This window comes from Pelophylax lessonae, assembly GCF_965119305.1.
Source record: "Pelophylax lessonae genome assembly, chromosome: 2".
Taxonomy (NCBI): domain Eukaryota; kingdom Metazoa; phylum Chordata; class Amphibia; order Anura; family Ranidae; genus Pelophylax; species Pelophylax lessonae.
In genome coordinates this window covers 587,196,418-587,213,243 of record NC_138769.1, presented here as the reverse complement: position 1 = coordinate 587,213,243, position 16,826 = coordinate 587,196,418, and the positions used below count along the sequence as shown (strand labels likewise).

Here is a 16,826-nt window from a genome sequence, read left to right as displayed (position 1 = left end):
CTATTTCAAAGAGATCACCTATTTGGAGCTACCCTGGATAACATCATAAAAGGTCCCACAGGGGGGGAAGAGTACCTTTTCTTCCGCAGGCTACTAAGGGAAAGGAACCTCCTCATAGACGTGGGCCTTCCTTTTTTGGCTCACAAGAAGTTTTTTCGTCCCTCAGGGTCGACGGGTAAGGGCTTGAAGCTTTTCAGGGCCTCTGGAGGATCCAGATGAAGGATCTCCAGACCCACGGACAAGGCTCCTTCAGCATGAAGGTACACCCTCACCCGTATCAGGGGTGGGGGGAGACTTCTTCGCAGGTTTTCGGACCCGTGGACTTCCCTGGTGCAAGACAAGTGGGTTCACAAATTCATTTGGTCCAGCTACAAGATCGAGTTTAGCTCTTGTTCCCCAGCAAGGTTCTTTCCTTCCAACCTATGCCTGTCCCTGTACCGCTTACAGGGTCTGTTTGGGGAGGTACAAGACCTGTTAAATCTAGGGGTGATTGTCCCGGTTCCGACCTCAGAACATTTTCAGGGTTTTTACTCAAACCGGTTTACAGTTTCCAGGAAGGAAGGCAAAGTGCGTCCAATCCTGGACCTCAAGGCGATAAACTGCTTTTGTGCAGGTGCAGAAGTTCAGAATGCAGTCTATTCGCACAGTGGTGGCATCCCTGCATCAGGGTGACTTCTTCGCCTCTATCGACATCAAGGATGCGTACCTTCACATTCCAATATTTGCTAGTCATCAGCGCTTCCTCTGCTTTTCCGTGGGAGAGGAGCATGATCAGTTTGTGCATTACCCTTTGGTCTCGGGTCTTCACAAAAGTGTTAGCCCCAGTGCTAGCCTTGCTATGCAGATAGGGGATCGTGGTACTGGTCTGCTTGGACGATCTCCTTCTGCTCTGGTGGAAAACCTGGAGATCACAATACAAACTCTGGGAGTTTGGCTGTATTCTCAATTTTCAGAAGTCTGCCCTGGTTCCGTCCTCAAAGCTGATCTCTCTGGGCCTGACTCTGGACACTGCCTTAGCTAGAGTGCTCCTTCCTCTGGACAAACTCCAGAAATTGCAGGAAACAATTCATCTCCTGCTGTGGAAAAGATGGTCATCCCTCCGGACTTGCATGCGGATGCTGAGCCTGATGGGGGTCTACCTTCGAGGCGGTTCGGTTTGCACAGTTTCATACGAGTTCCCTGCAATGGGAGATTCTGACCAAATGGGACAAAACTCTGCAGTCTCTGGACAATCGGATTCTCTGGACAATCGGATCCGGCTGAGTCAGGGAATAAAGGAGTCTCTGATATGATGGCTTCGTTCTCCGGTGATTCAGCTGGGCAAATCCTTCCTCCCCTTGTATTAGACAGCGGTCACCACGGATGCCAGCCTGTCTGACTGGGGTGGCATCCTCGGCAAGCATTCTGCTCAGGGGATCTAGATGCTGGAAGAGTCCAGACTACCGATCAATGTCTTGGAACTCCGAGCGATCAGACTGTGTCTGGACCATTGGATTAATCATCTACAGGGTTGTCCAGTGCGCATTCAATCGGACAATGCCACGGCCATGGCTTATGTCAATCACCAAGGAGGCACAAGAAGGGTCCTGGCGACTTTGGAGGTAGCCGGCATTCTAAGGTGGGCAGAAAGGTTAGTTCCAGCCCTCTCTGTCATACACATTCCCAGGGTGATAAACTGGCAGGTGGATTACCTCAGTCGGCAGGCTTTGGACTAAGGGGAGTGATCCCTTCATCTGGAGGTGTTTTTTCATTTGTGTCTCCGGTGGGGCACCCCTGAGGTGGATCTGTCTCAACTCAACCAAAAGGTGCAGAGGTTTGTGGCTCGGTCAAGGAATCCTAGACGGACGCCACAGATGCGCTGATGGTCCCATGGGGTCAGTATCATCTGATTTACACCTTCCCTCCTCTCAAGCTTCTGCCAAGACTTCTACGCAGGATTGAGGCAGAATGGATTCTGGTTATCTTAGTAGCTCCGGACTAGCCTAGCCGGGCTTGGTACGCTGATCTGGTGCAGCTGGTCGCCGATGTTACTTGGAAGCTTCCTCTCAGGGAGGATCTGCTGTCCTAAGGACCAATCTTCCATCCTGCTTTACAGTCGCTGGCTTTGATGGCTTGGCTGTTGAACGCCAGGTGCTAAAGGATAGAGGTTTATCTGAGTCTGTGATTCCTACACTGTTAAAAGCTAGGAAATCTGCTTCTAGGAGGATCTACCATCGTACGTGGAAGAGGTACATTGTGTAGTGTGAGTCTCTTGGGGTTCATCCTCGCTCCTTCTCGTGGCTTGGATCTTGACCTTCCTTCAAAGGGGGGTTGAACAGAAATTGGCCCAGAGTACCATCAAGGGCCAAGTGTCCGATTTTGGCGGTCTTCTTCCAATGACCCTTGGCCAAACACTCCTTGGTGCGTACTTTTCTTGAGGGTGTCCGACATTTGGTTCCTCCAGTGCGGTCTCCGTTGCCGCCTTGGGAACTCAATTTGGTGCTTTCGGTCCTCCAGAAGCCTTCCTTTGAGAATCTTCGAGAGATTCCTTGCTTTCGCTGTCCCAGTAGGTGGCCTCTTTAGTGGCTATCACTTCTGCGGGCAGGGTGTCTGAAGTGGCGACATTATTCTGTCCACCTTACCTGGTGATTCAGAGATGAGGTGGTTCTGCGCCCCTGTCCGTCGTTCCTTCCAAAGATTGTCTCCGATTTTTCATTTGAATGAAGACATTATGTTGCCTTCCCTGGGTTCCAGGCCTAAACATCCAAATGAATTTGCCTTGCATGCCTTGGATGTGGTCCGGGCAATGAGGGTGTACCTGACAGCTATGAAGTCTTTCAGGAAGTCAGACTCTGTGCTCACGGATGGGCCTCGTAAAGGGTTGTCTGCTTCCTTTGCGATCATTTCCAAATGGATCAGACCAACAATGATTCAGGCCTTTTCCATCAAGGGTCAGTTTCCTCCCTTCCCTGTTAAGACGCACTCTACTCTGGCACCTAGTGCCTCCTGGGCTTTCTGTCGTCAGGCGTCAGTGATGCAGGTTTGCAAGGCAGCCACTTGGTTGTCGGTGCACACTTTTCACAAAGTTTTTATTTAATGTGGATGTGTTGGCATCTGTGGATGCTTCTTTTGACCGCAAGGTTTTGCAGGCTGCTGTTGAGAGGACCTGAACCTCTTCAATGGTGTATTATTTTTTCAGGTGGGCTCCAGTTTTGGTTGAGCTCCTGTTGCCTGGTTGGCTACTGTTTAGCCTTGGGAATTTTTTTTACTGTTCCCACCCCTCATGTTTAACACTGCTTTGGGACGTCCAACAGTTATGAAGATCTGAAGTGGTGTCCGTCAGTGAGCAAAAGAGAAAATTGGATTTTTGACCATAAAATCCGTTTCTCTAATGTTCATTAGATGACAGGCACCGTACGTGCCACCCCTCTGTAGAGTTGTAATTCTTCTGACACTGCTTGTAACTAAGCTGAGTGCCTATAGCAGAGAGAGGGAGTATACTCCCTGGGAATGCCCATGGATGTAGCCAGACTTTTTCTCGGCCTAGTGTCCTACTCCTGTAGGGGGCAGTATAACCCAACGGTTATGAAGATCTGAAGCTGTGTCCGTCAATGAAGATCAGAGAAATGGATTTTACGGTAAATCAAAAATCCCATTTTTTTTTCTTCTTTATATTTTAAAGTTGCACTTCTGTTTAAAAAAAAAAGAGATACTTCTGTTTTGTTTATGAAACTTTGTTTTATTTTTAAAGACATTATATATCACAATGGCTAAGCCCCTGTTCACATTAGGTCGCTCCGACTTCGGGGGCGACCTGTGAAGTCGCGTGCAGCGCGACTTGCATGGACTTCACATAATGGAAGTCAATGCAAGTCGCCTCCAGGTCGCCCCGAAGTAGTACAAGACCCTTTTTCTAAGTCGGAGCGACTTGTGCCGCTCCTATTAGAACGGCTCCTGTACTACACAGTGGGAGCGGGAGGACCGCGACTTGTCAGGCTGACAAGTCGTGGCAGTGTGAATGGACTCTTAGTCTGTGTCTGTAGTGCATATTCAAACCTTAATACCATAAATAATGTTATTAGACTTTTACTTCAGGTGTATATAATGTTTGAAATTTCTAGCAAAATGCTTAAATAATGCATTACAATTTAACCACATCCCGCCCACCCTATAGCAGAATGACGGCGGGAATGTGGTTGCATTATCCTGACCGGACGGCGATCGGTGATGCGAGTTGTCACACTGACTCCCTCCCTGCATCTCCGATCTTGGTAAAGAGCCTACTGACGTAGGCTCTTTACCATGTGACCAGCCGCGTCCAATCACGGCTGGTCACATAGTAAACAGGAAGAGCCGTTGTTCGGCTTTCCTAAGTACGTGCCTGACAGGCACGAGTAAAGGAGCGCCGATCGGCGGCTCCTCTGACGGGGGGTTGGCACTGGTAATCAGATCATTGATTACCAGTGCAGACCCTCGGGGGGGGGGGGGGGGGTGCCACTAGAACAACCAGGGATGCCCACTATGGCCACCAGGGATGGCAATCAGGGCTCAGGGAACCCCCCACTGCCCTCCCCCTCAGTGCTGCCCACCAGTGCCCATCATCCCTATCTATCAGTGCCGCGCACCAGTGCCGCCTATCAGTGCCCATCAATGCCACCTATCAGTGCCCTCCAATGCTGCATATCAGTGCCACCCCATCAGTGCCTGTCAGTGCAGTCTCATCAGTGCAGGAAAAAACGTATTTATTTACAAAATTGTATAACATAAACAAAAATTTTTTTTTTTTTTTTTTTCAAACTTTTCGTTTTTTGTTTTTTTTATTTGTTTAGCAAAAAATAAAAAACCTTGCGTTGATCAAATGACACCAAAAGAAAGCTCTATTTGTGGGGGGGGGGGGATGACATAAATTTGGTTTAGGTACAGTGTTGCATGACCGCGCAATTCTCATTCAAAATGCAACAGCGCTAAAAGCTGAAAATTGGCCTGGGCAGGAAGGGGGGGAAAGTGCCCTGTATTGAAGTGGTTAACTAAGCCCATGACATTTTAGTCCACTAAAATGTACTGAAGATTTTAGTTGACTAAAATGCGACCAAAACTAAAACATTTCAGATGACTAAAATACGACTAAAGCTAAAATGGCATTTTAGTCAAGACTATGACTAAAGCTAAATCAAAATAACACTGCCACGTTTTTAGTGCTCTCCAACCTCCCACCCTTAAACTTCAAATGGCAATGGTCAAGGGTGTTTATATACCCTGGTCATGATGCTTTGCGTCAGTGGCAAAAACTACCCAAAATGTCACGATCAGCAGGCAGCAAACCTGCTGATTAGCAACCCATTTAAGCAAACAGGGAAGTGCCACAAACGCACAGCAACTGCACGCTTAGCAAGCAAAATTGGGGTTAAAGCACATAATGAGGAGGAAGGGGCACTGCCTCCTCGCTGCTTGTCGGTAGCCTCTGAAAAGCTATCTGCATGCATACCTCTGACGTTGAAGCAAGGCTAAGCATCTCAACTATGCATGACAATATAGGCACTGGGGTGCAGGAAAATGACAGCAGGTGCTCTGGACTGATGAAGCACAATTTAAAAATATTTCCCCTGTCAGAACACACAAAGACAAAGTGGGAGAGATCGTTTTTGTTAGTGAGGACGTCTGTTTTTTGCTTTTTTTTTTTTTTTTTTTTCCCAGCTCACTGGGTTGAATGAAAAAAACTTCTAGTGTGTACCCAGCTTAAGTGCTTTGAGAACTCTGGTCCTGGTGACTTGTTCACATTAAGTTTTTTTTCTAGTCTGCAAGTAGAGAAGTAACTTTTCCTGTATTTTTTTTTTCTCCTTTTACTTATATTTCAGATTGTGAAATAGACCGTGGTAATGATGCTATTATGAGGGGTCCATGTCTTTAGTATTTTTTTTTTTTTTATCTTTTTAAAGGCAAATTTTAAAAGATCTCTCTTCTGACGACACTGGAGATAGAAGACGTGAAGACGAAGCAGGTGCATCAACTGTTACGCCAATGTCTTCTGCCACTACAATATATCAGACCAGCACTGGACAGTATGGTGAGATTTAGATTTAAACTGCAGAATGGTTCAGTTCATTAAAGGAAAATTGTTTTTTTTTTTTTTTTTCTTCTTTCTATCCAAAACTCAAAAAACAGTTTGTTCTTCAGCTATACTTTAAAGCTGCACTCGAGCCTACATAACACCTAAATATTTTGGTGCAATATACGTTTGTGTGTGTGTGTGTGTGTATATATTATGAGCTGTTTTACCTGGAGAAAGATTTTAATTTCTTTCCATCTATTCCTGAGACATGGATACGCCACCATGCAGCAGATTCTCATTGATGGTCTGACTTTTTTCTACAGTTATAAAAAAAAAATACATCTTGCTCACCTCAATGACTCCAAAGAGGGGTGAACTCAGTTTTGCTGATAATACTCTGCTCATCCATACCCAGGATCTATAAGAACACACAACAGCTCTTTACAGCATATGTGTGGTAGCATAATTGTGAGTGAACCACAGTGTCGTGTTAACGACAAGCTTATATTCTACCCTATTTATTACAAATAATTTATGACAAATAAAAAACTTACCCTTTTAGGCACTGGGGCGATCCGACTTCCCTGGGCGACCACACAGGTCACGGCGCGCTGCTCGCACCGCGACCTCGAAGCGGCCGACACGGACTTCATAACATTGAAGTCTATGCAGGTTGCTCCGGGTCGCCCCAAAGAAGCTCCGGACCCTTTTTCTAATTCGGAGCGACTTGTGTCGCTCCTATTAGAACGGGTCCACAGCTTCTGTATGGCAGGCGACCAGGTCGCCTGACAGGTCGCCCCAGTGTGAACGGGGGCTTAGATCAAGGGTTGTCAACTTGTGTGGCACCAGTGCCCTGTACATTTCTCTTTTTTTTTTTTTTCATTTACTGTTGGGCATGGAAGCTTTAAAAAAAAAAAAAAAAAAAAAATGTTCTATAGGTCTAGAACCAATATTAAAGTTTTAAAGTATCACCGCAGGATGACACTGTGGACACTTAGGTATATCTGTGCCTCTTCCTATTCATATGGAAGGAACTAGAAAAAGCATTTCAAGCTGGACTTTGTTGGCACGACAACAGGACACAATGTCATAAAATTTCTATATTTTTATTTGAAAACATTTAAAATTATATTGCAAAATATACACAACATTATTAAAAAATAAATGGTCTGACAACCATTACCAGTGAATCCCACCCTACCACACAGTTCAAGGTATAGAGCATAACCCAAATAAGGGACAGTGTATTTCTCAATAAGAGCTTATGTGGTAGAACTTCATATAGAGATATATTCCAACGGTGGTGGTGGGTTCACATAGTCACGATAGCATTCTCTACATGTTTTGCGCTATGGCGCTTCTTCTGGAGAGTATCGTCATATGAATCTAATCAAACAGTCTATCGAGACAAAGGGATATGCATGAGTTTCATACAATACAACCCAAGTCTATTGCTTCAATACTTTAAAATGTGTGACAACCATATTACATCAACTGGTATAGCCTATATATAAATTCCTGCACATAATCATATATCTTACCAATAGTGAGACATTTATTGCAGGGTAACAAAGATAATCCAAAAAATTGGTGTTATGCTACAACGGTGGGTCAGCATGTGTCCACAACCCAGGCCAGGTGGAGGTGGGGGGATATTTACGGTAAATCTGGTGTTTGAACCTATATGTATGGAGAGGGTATACATATGTAAATAAAGTCCCACAGGGATAAATTTCCATGATAATGAAGGGAGAAAGAAAGAAAAAATTATTATTTTTGATTCCGCATGTGATAAGACTCCCGTCTTTTGTAAAAGATACGCTAGACCTCCTAAAACCAATAGAGGGACTCTACATACCGGAGGAAGCCTTGTTGGTAACTCTGGAAGTGGAGTCATTGTACTCAAGCATTCCACACACTAAGGGTCTGGAAATGATTAACATGTTCCTGAGAGAGGAAGATGGAGGGAAATTGAGATTCAATGACTTTATTGTCCAACTTTTAGGGTATATACTCACCCATAACTGGTTTACCTTTGCTGGCTCCAACTATCTCCAGGTACAGGGGGTCGCGATCGACATGCCGTGCCCCATTGTATGCGAACCTGTACCTGGGGAGGTTGGGAGCGCAGCCTCTGTATACTGTGCATACGCATCATCTGTCCAGAGTCGATTTTCTGCTGGTATCGTTTTATCGACAATATTTTTTTTGATTTGGAAAGGAACAGGAAAATTTACATTGATTTGTGTAAAAGTTAAATATTAACAACTATAACTTAAAGTTCACGCTCACCTACAATAGACATTCTATAGCCTTTTTGGACCTGCGAGTTTTCATCAATATGAACCAGTGTGTTGCCACCGATCTTTACAGAAAGGAGTCGGCGGGCAACACACTGCTTCATGCAGACAGCTCGCACCCTCCGGCTCTGGTTAAAAGTATCCCATATGCGCAGTATGTCCGACTGCGTAGAAATTGCACATACATAGGGGACTTCAAAAAATAAGCCAACCAACTCTGAGACAGATTGCTCCAAAGGGGCTACTCCAGTTCCTTATTGTGTAAGGCTTACAATAGGGCACTACAACATGAAAGAAATGCCTTGCTATTCAGACCTAGAAGTCGAAGCAATAATTCAGACAGTCAAATATATCACAAAATTCTCATCCCAACACCAGCAGCTTGGAGACATTCTCTCTAGGCACTGGCATATCCTTTTTCAGGACACTACTGTAGCTAGATACCTCAATATACGCCCAGAGATGGTCTTCCGAAAAAAAGGTGGTATCTTCCTATTACATACCATCTAAAACTTCAAATGGCAACAGACATGGCATTTAAAGATGTAATAACTGTGAATTTTGCCCTTGGGTTAATCAGGGTCAACGCTTTTTTTTTTACCAAATGGGGAGACTTTTATACCCCATTTTTATGCTGATTGCATGACGCAGGGATTGGTATACCTCATGTCTTGCCGGTGTGGAGCATTCTACATCGGCAAGACGATAAGGATGCTGAGACAAAGGACCTATGATCATACATATTACTCCAGAGGGGGTAAAATGATTACACCGATCAGTCGCTGCCTTGATTTGTATCATAGGTTTCTATACTTCATGTATTTCCTTTTATTGTTTTAGAAGTAATACCTCCCGACCCCAGATCGGGAAACTGGGACCAAATGGTCCTGCAAAGAGAAGTGCTCTGGATAGAGCGGCTCAATGCCACTTAACCGCCCAGCCTAAATGAGATCATCTCATATAGGCCTTTTCTATGGTATGTCAGCACGAACACCTTCCTGTCCATGGAGAGGAGAGCGAAAATGAGGGATATGTGGCGGGATTATTATCCCTGCAGACCTCATAATGTATCGTCATATGTATATACATTATTCTATTCAGTAATAATTCTACTTATGGAACAGGAAAATGATTTGATTAAGATCTATTTTTGGGAGCATGTCTTCATATGGTCTTTTGATTGTCCCGCATCGGCTTGCGCATGCTTGGTCACGGCGGGAACAGGGCAGCACTTAGCCGGACTGGGTGACTTCAGACGCCGAGTGTGGCGCCTGTTTCGCCACTCAGTTGGGGGATATTTAAACCAGGCTGACTTCACGGTCGGTCTGGCTGCCACTAGACGGAGGATTTCGCCCCAGTGTGAAGACAGACATGTATATAGTGGGAATGATTAGACACATGGCTGGCTGACCATCCAGGAGGTAGGTGACTGACCAATTCCTTTGACAGAAAATAACATTACAGCATATATAGAACTGCCCTGAAGATACTACGTATACCTCTTCAGACTATATGCACCTGGATTATATTTCAGGTGTCTCCCGTTCTGGTCTTCATAGAAGGGAGATTTTTTCCTGATGAGTGCAAGCACAAGTCCCATCCATATATAAGAGGGATACAGCTTTGATATTATTGCATTAAACAGGTATGCTAACAGACAGAATTTATTGAAGTGACTTCATATCTATACTTTGAGTGAGTTTTGAGTCATTTTTTACAAAATATGGAAAGACTATGTTTATATGGCTGCCTACCTCCCCCTCTCCTAGAATGAACTACCATATTTGGTCGTGAAAACTCTGAGGGACATAGACTTTACTCTCCTATAATTACCAGGTATGCAAATAGTTTGGAATATGTTAAATAGGTTTAATACACCAGATCACCATTGAAACATACCATTCATACATAGAATGATTATATCCCTGTATGGCTGTCTACCCTCTTTTTTTTTTAGAGTGAACTGCCATACATGTCTTTTGGACAATCTGTAGTATTCTATAGAAGGACCTGTACCATATCTAGACCATCCGCTGTTATCCGCATACTCTTTGTATAACCACCATCCTCCTATTGACATTGTGGTAAGATTAAAGGATAATAATAATTTTTTCTTTCTCTCTTCATTATCATGGGAATTTATTCCTGTGGGACTTTACTTACATATGTATACCCTCTCTATACTTAAAGGTTGAAAGACCAGATTTACCATAAATAATCCCCCCACCTCCATCTGCCTGGGTTGTGGACACATGCTGACCCGCCCTTGTAGCATAACACCAATTTTTTGGATTATCTTTGTTACCCTGCAATAAATGTCTCACCATTGGTAAGAATATTGATAATGTGCAGGAATTTATATATGGGCTATACCAGTTGATGTAATATGGTTGTCACACATTTTAAAGTATGGATGTAATAGAGTTGGGTTGTATTGTATTTAGCCCCCCCCCAGTGTTCTTTAGACCCCCCCCCGGTGCTCTTCAGCTCCCCACAGTGCTTTTCATCTCTTCCCCCCCCCCCCCATGCTTTCTGGCTCCCCCAGTGCTCTCCAGCTCCCTGGCTCCCTCCTCAGTGATTTCCAGTTCCCCCCAGACAGTGCTCTCCAGTCCCCCCTCCCCCTGTGCTCTCCATCCCCCTGGTTTTCCATGCCCCCCCCCACGCCTTCCAACCCCCCTGCAATGCTTTCCAAACCCCCCCCCCCTTAATTCTCTCCAGTCTCCCCCCCCCCCCCCCATGCCCTTCAGCTCCTCCAGTGCTCTCTGCTTCCCCTGTGCTCTTCTATCATGTCCGCAGCCTCTGACCACCTCCTGTATCATGTCTGCAGTCTCTGACCTTCTCCTGTATCATGTCCGCAGCCTCTGACCACCTCCTGTATCATGTCCGCAGCCTCTGATCACCTCCTGTATCATGTCCGCAGCCTCTGATCACCTCCCTGTATCATGTCTGCAGCCTCTGACCACCTCCTGTATCATGTCCGCAGCCTCTGATCACCTCCTGTATCATGTCCGCAGCCTCTGATCACCTCCTGTATCATGTCTGCAGCCTCTGACCACCTCCTGTATCATGTCTGCAGCCTCTGACCACCTCCTGTATCATGTCTGCAGCCTCTGACCACCTCCTGTATCATGTCTGCAGCCTCTGACCACCTCCTGTATCATGTCTGCAGCCTCTGACCACCTCCTGTATCATGTCTGCAGGCTCTGATCACCTCCTGTATCATGTCTGCAGCCTCTGACCTTGTCCTGTATCATGTCCGCAGCCTCTGACCTTCTCCTGTATCATGTCCGCTAAATGTACAGTGTGTGTCGTAAAACGTTTGACATTTCGAACATGGGAGAGGCAGCGCTGTCTAGCCACGCTAAAGGTGCAAAGCACCAGTCTGCAGCTGCGTGCTTGACAGCTTCCAATCCGATCGCTGGCTTTTTCACCCATGCGCCTGAAATGACACCGACTCCCAGCTGCGGCAGCGGTGCTTCCATCTCATCCACTGTAAAACAAGGGACCATTTTGAGTCACGCTGTATCCAGAAACGAAACCCTAACTGCAGTGGTACTGTACACTACAAAGATTGTCATTTATTTTAGTAAAAATATGCTGGGTGTGACATGGATTTTCTTCTTATTTAACATGTATACATAGACATTTCATGAAACAGGTCATGAATATTTACGTGAAGTCATGGAAAAGTCATGGAATTTTATTGGTGAAAATGTGTATGAACCCTGTCTATACCTTGAACTGTGTGGTAGGTTGGGACTTGCTGGTAATGGTTGTCAGACCATTTTATTTTTTAATAATGTTTTGTATATTTTGCAATATAATTTTAAATGTTTTCAAATAAAAATATAGAAATTTTATGACATTGTGTCATATTGTCGTGCCAACAAAGTCCAGCTTGAAATGCTTTTTCTAGTTCCTTCCATAGGTCTAGAAGGAGGTAAGTGGCTTCATTTGTTTCCTGACGTAGCCTAGCAATCCTGCCACTGGTCAGTTGCTAACATATACATGATTGCAAATGGGACATGGCACAAAATCACACCACAGGTGCATATTATTATGTTAAAGCAGCAGCACGTTTTACCAGTAAAAGTACCTTTTTATATTGGGTAATCAGACAATCGCCCATTAGCATTCACCCCCTCTAAAACAGGTTGGCAAACAGCACCAGCCCTGCAGAGACTGTGGCATTGGTAGCTAGAAACAAAAAAAACAGTCATTACCTACAAGGTAGGAAAATACTCTAAAAACACTGGGGTTGATTTACTAAAACTGTGCAAAAACTGGCGCAGCTGTGCATGGTAGTCAATACGCTTCTAACTTCAGTTTGTTCAGTTAAGATTTCACGATAAAACCTGGAAGCTAAATGGTTTCTATGCTGCTCCAGATTCTCCACTCTCCAGATTTAGTAGATCAACCCCACTGTGAAAGCTGTCAAGCTGCAGGCCAGCAGGAGGGTGGCAGTGGTGGAGACATTTTTGAAATTATAAGTATATTTGCAAGGTTATCTTACCATTTCATGTTTGCTTTTGTTTTTATGTTAGACTTTTTGTATGTCCCCAATTTGCAGTGTTGTAAAAGATGGAACCACATTGGTCATTATAATTGTATAGTGTAATTGTCTTGGTTTTAATATAGTTTCTTTCTGTACCTTCTAGTAACTATTGCTCCCAATGGAACGCTCCAGCTTGCTGCGACAGATGGTGTACAAGGGTTGCAGACATTAACGATGTCCAATGCTGGCAATAACCAGAGTGGTACAACTATACTACAGTATGCCCAGACATCTGATGGTCAACAGATTCTTGTTCCCAGCAACCAGGTGGTTGTACAAAGTAAGTAATCCCTTGTCACTGTGGTGCTGGAAATAGTGGTTAATCATTGAATTTATAAATGTGTGTTATGTTTTGCCCAATAATGTTTCATTATGTGTTTTTCAGCTGCTTCAGGAGACATGCAGGCTTACCAGATACGGACTACATCAACCACCACCTCCCTTCCACAAACTGTGGTAATGACTTCGCCTGTTACACTGTCCTGTCAACCTCCAAAGTCTGATGACCCACAGCTAAAGCGAGAAATAAGATTAATGAAAAACAGGTGAGAAAAAAAATCTGTGCAGTTTCTTCACTTTTTCTCATGTGTATTACCTTGCAAAATGTCAACAAGGTTACATCAGAAGTTGCATACTTGGTGGGCAGAGGGGGCAGAAGTATATTCATGGTTCACAGTGGCTAGTTTTTAGCCTGCAAGAGTTTTGTAGGTTCTCACACTCCTTAACCACTTAAGCCCCGGGAGATTTTACCCCCTTCCTGACCAGGGCTTATTTTGCGATTCGGCACTGCTTGATTTTAACGGACAATTGCGCGGTCGTGCGACGCTGTACCTAAATTTGACGTCCTTTTTTTTCCCCCCCACAAACCGCTTTCTTTTGGTGGTATTTGATCACCTGTGTGATTTTTTTTTTTTTTTTTTTTTATCATGCGCTATAAACAAAAAAAAAAGAGCGTAAATTTTGCAAAAATAACAATATTTAGCAGAACCGTATGTGATCTCCATTCTTACACAGGGAAGAATGACAGGCGGCTTTGTTTACATTAGTAGCCTGCCTTTCTCCCGGTGTAACGGTCAATCGCGAGTGCCCGGCGGACATCGGGTCCACCGGGCACTTGCGCGGGGGGGGTCCGTGACCGAGCGGGCGCGGGAGCGTGCCTCCGGCGGCGCGCGCTCGCTCCCTAGAGCCTCACAGGCTAGCGACGTAGTCCTACCTCGCTTTGCCTGGAAGGGGCTGACCGCCGCAGTAAATAGTCGTGCGGCGGTCGCCAAGTGGTTAACTTAAACAAATTATAGGTCCATGTGGTATTTAATGAACAATTCATGTCTGATCCTTCTTTTTAAATCTTCCTTTTACAGTAAGGGTGTCCAACCTTTTGACCTTCCTGGGCCACATAGGAAGAAGAGGAATTTCTCTCTCTGGCCACACAAAAAATACACTTACAATAAGGATAGCTGATGGGCAGAAAGTCAGGCAGATCATAAGTTAATGATCGCTAATATAGATAATGTTCCTATCTGAGTACTTCATTTTTTGTAATATTTTTTTTATTATAAAAGTAAGAGAGCAACATAAAACTAGTGCAATATTTGACACTGTTTTTGATTAAATTATTCATCAATATCTGCTTCTATGGATGTAGTAGCAATTCTCAATGAATTCTCAAGATATTTTGGTTCTAATTTTGCCGTTGGTGTGCTTCATCCTTGAAAATGCTCACATATATTGGAGCTGCCGAAAACTGATGCCATGAATAAGGCGTGATTGTGAAGAGTCTTTGCTAAATGTTAACGCATTTTTACAAAATAATTCCAAATAAATAAACATTTTATGTAAGTTTACATTTTTGTGTTGGACCGCATTCATAGCAGTCTTGGGCCGCAGGTTGAACACCCCTGTTTTACAGCTTTGTGTTCAGATTGTAAATTGATCCAATTTTTCTTTAGTTCGGAGTTCTCATGTCTACATATTTCCCCCATACCATGTTTTGTGTATTGTTAGATTCGATAAGTGTACTAATGACGTGTCCTTCACTTGCAGGGAGGCTGCCCGAGAGTGCCGGAGGAAAAAGAAAGAATATGTTAAATGCTTGGAGAACAGAGTTGCAGTGCTTGAAAATCAAAACAAAACATTAATTGAAGAGCTAAAGACTTTAAAAGATTTGTACTGTCACAAAACAGTTTAATCTTTTTGTTTATCTACCTTTTTAGATGAGTTTTTCTTTTATACCAAAATTTTCTAAATTTTACATGAGGCCACAGATGAAGCCTTTTTTCTATTTAGTCTTCAAACTTTTAAAGAGACAGCGTATTGAGATTGGCCACCATGTGCTAATTATGGAATATTTGATTGTCAAAGGTTAAATAAAAAAAAATATATATATATTAAAAAGAACTTCAGTTGTCCATTAGAGAAGAGTAATTTATGAATTGTGTGTTAGACACAGGTCTCATGATCTAAATTAGGCTCAGTGACCTATGGCTGTCTGACTTTGTAAATTAAGTCTGAGCCAGCCGTGGGATGCTGGGATTTTTAGTACACCAGATGGAGAGCCAATACCAGCCCTACCTCCTAAAATGGAACAGAATTATTTAAAGCGGATCTATCACACACATTGTCACTTTTTTTTCTTCTCAATATTTGCTTGAAGTTGGCACCATCTGGCCAAGATAAGTTGGGCGAGACTGAGCTGTCATTTACTGGCACAAAACATGCTTACTGTATTTCTAAGAAATCTCCATCCCTTTGGAGGGATCTTGTTTTGCACCACAGACCCCATGTGTTTTTGAATAATCATCCAGTATAGTGCTGTTAGCATTTCATGGGCAGTCAATTAAGGGAGATATTTGCAGTTGATGTTCCTTATGAAATGTTGGTGTGACAGTATAGATGCACTGCATTTCAGCTTTTACTCAGCCTCTAGTACTAATGTTAGGTTATGCAATTTGACATGATGGGTTCTCTTTAATGTGGTAAAATAAAGGATTGACAGAAAGTGGAACATCTTTTCTCATGTAACAGTGTTTTTTTCCCTTCCACTTTCCTTTTTATTACATTTTTTTTATGTAATTGTATGTACATATTTTACCTCTTTTGGTTAGTCACAGTTTCAGGTTAAGGCTTATTTTACTATAAAGTATAATTTTTACAGTAACTGCTCATTTTGGCTGGCAATATTGTAATTATGTTTGTGGTGTTTACTTTATGAAGTATTCATCAGGGTTTTAAGGGGAATTTTTGACTATTACATTTGTCACCTAACTTAATAGCCAGATGGCTCTTAATTCATCCAGTTGACCTGTTGCTGGTTACTGGGTGAGAGAGAGTACATTTTTGAATTGTGTTCAAATTTTTTGGCTACGAGGTATGATTTACATTTCTATAAATAAATAATGTGTGATTATTTACTTAATTGCATTGCTTCAGTGTTTTTTTATTTTTTGTTATTTTTTTTATTTAGTCTTAAAACCACAGAAATAAGTAATAATTTAACTAGTATCTTAATTACTCTACAGGGGTGAGAAAAATAATGGAATACCTCTCTAGCTACATTATATCTAGTGTGGCTTTTACCAGTGGTTTTAGTTTTAAATACATTGTTGCAATAATAGGACTGCTCCCCATTGAGAACTTGAAGTACAGCCAAAGCTTATTTGGCTGTACTTCTCCTATGGATCACAGGAGTGCAGTTCGTTCTGCACTCCTGTAACCTGTTTTCAGCAGACAGCGGACTGAAGCCCGCTGTCTGCTGACGCCCAGGCTTCGGAAGGATCACAGCCATTTCGTCGGGATCCACCCAAATGCCTGGGCCGACACCCCGAGCAGCCTCTCAGCGAGCCGCTGAGAGCCTGAGCCTGCCACTCCAGCCCTTACCCCCTCCACAGCCCCCAATGAGCGTGGGGGGGGGGAGGAAAGAGCGGGTGACTGAGAGTCACCAGCTCTC

The 16,826-nt window shown here is 43.7% G+C and overlaps 1 protein-coding gene across 2 annotated transcripts in view; it reads left to right on the top strand.

The window, feature by feature from the left end:
- Positions 1-16,295, top strand: part of ATF1 (activating transcription factor 1) — a 55,721-nt gene extending 39,426 nt beyond the window's left edge. For both annotated transcript variants that reach the window (XM_082246117.1, XM_082246116.1), the window contains 4 exons: positions 5,916-6,043; positions 12,987-13,163; positions 13,269-13,428; positions 14,924-16,295. In XM_082246117.1, coding sequence (XP_082102243.1) covers positions 5,916-6,043; positions 12,987-13,163; positions 13,269-13,428; positions 14,924-15,068 — 610 coding nt within the window. In that variant the 3' untranslated portion in view covers positions 15,069-16,295. The remainder of the gene's footprint in view (positions 1-5,915; positions 6,044-12,986; positions 13,164-13,268; positions 13,429-14,923) is intronic.
- Positions 16,296-16,826: the final 531 nt, after the last annotated feature.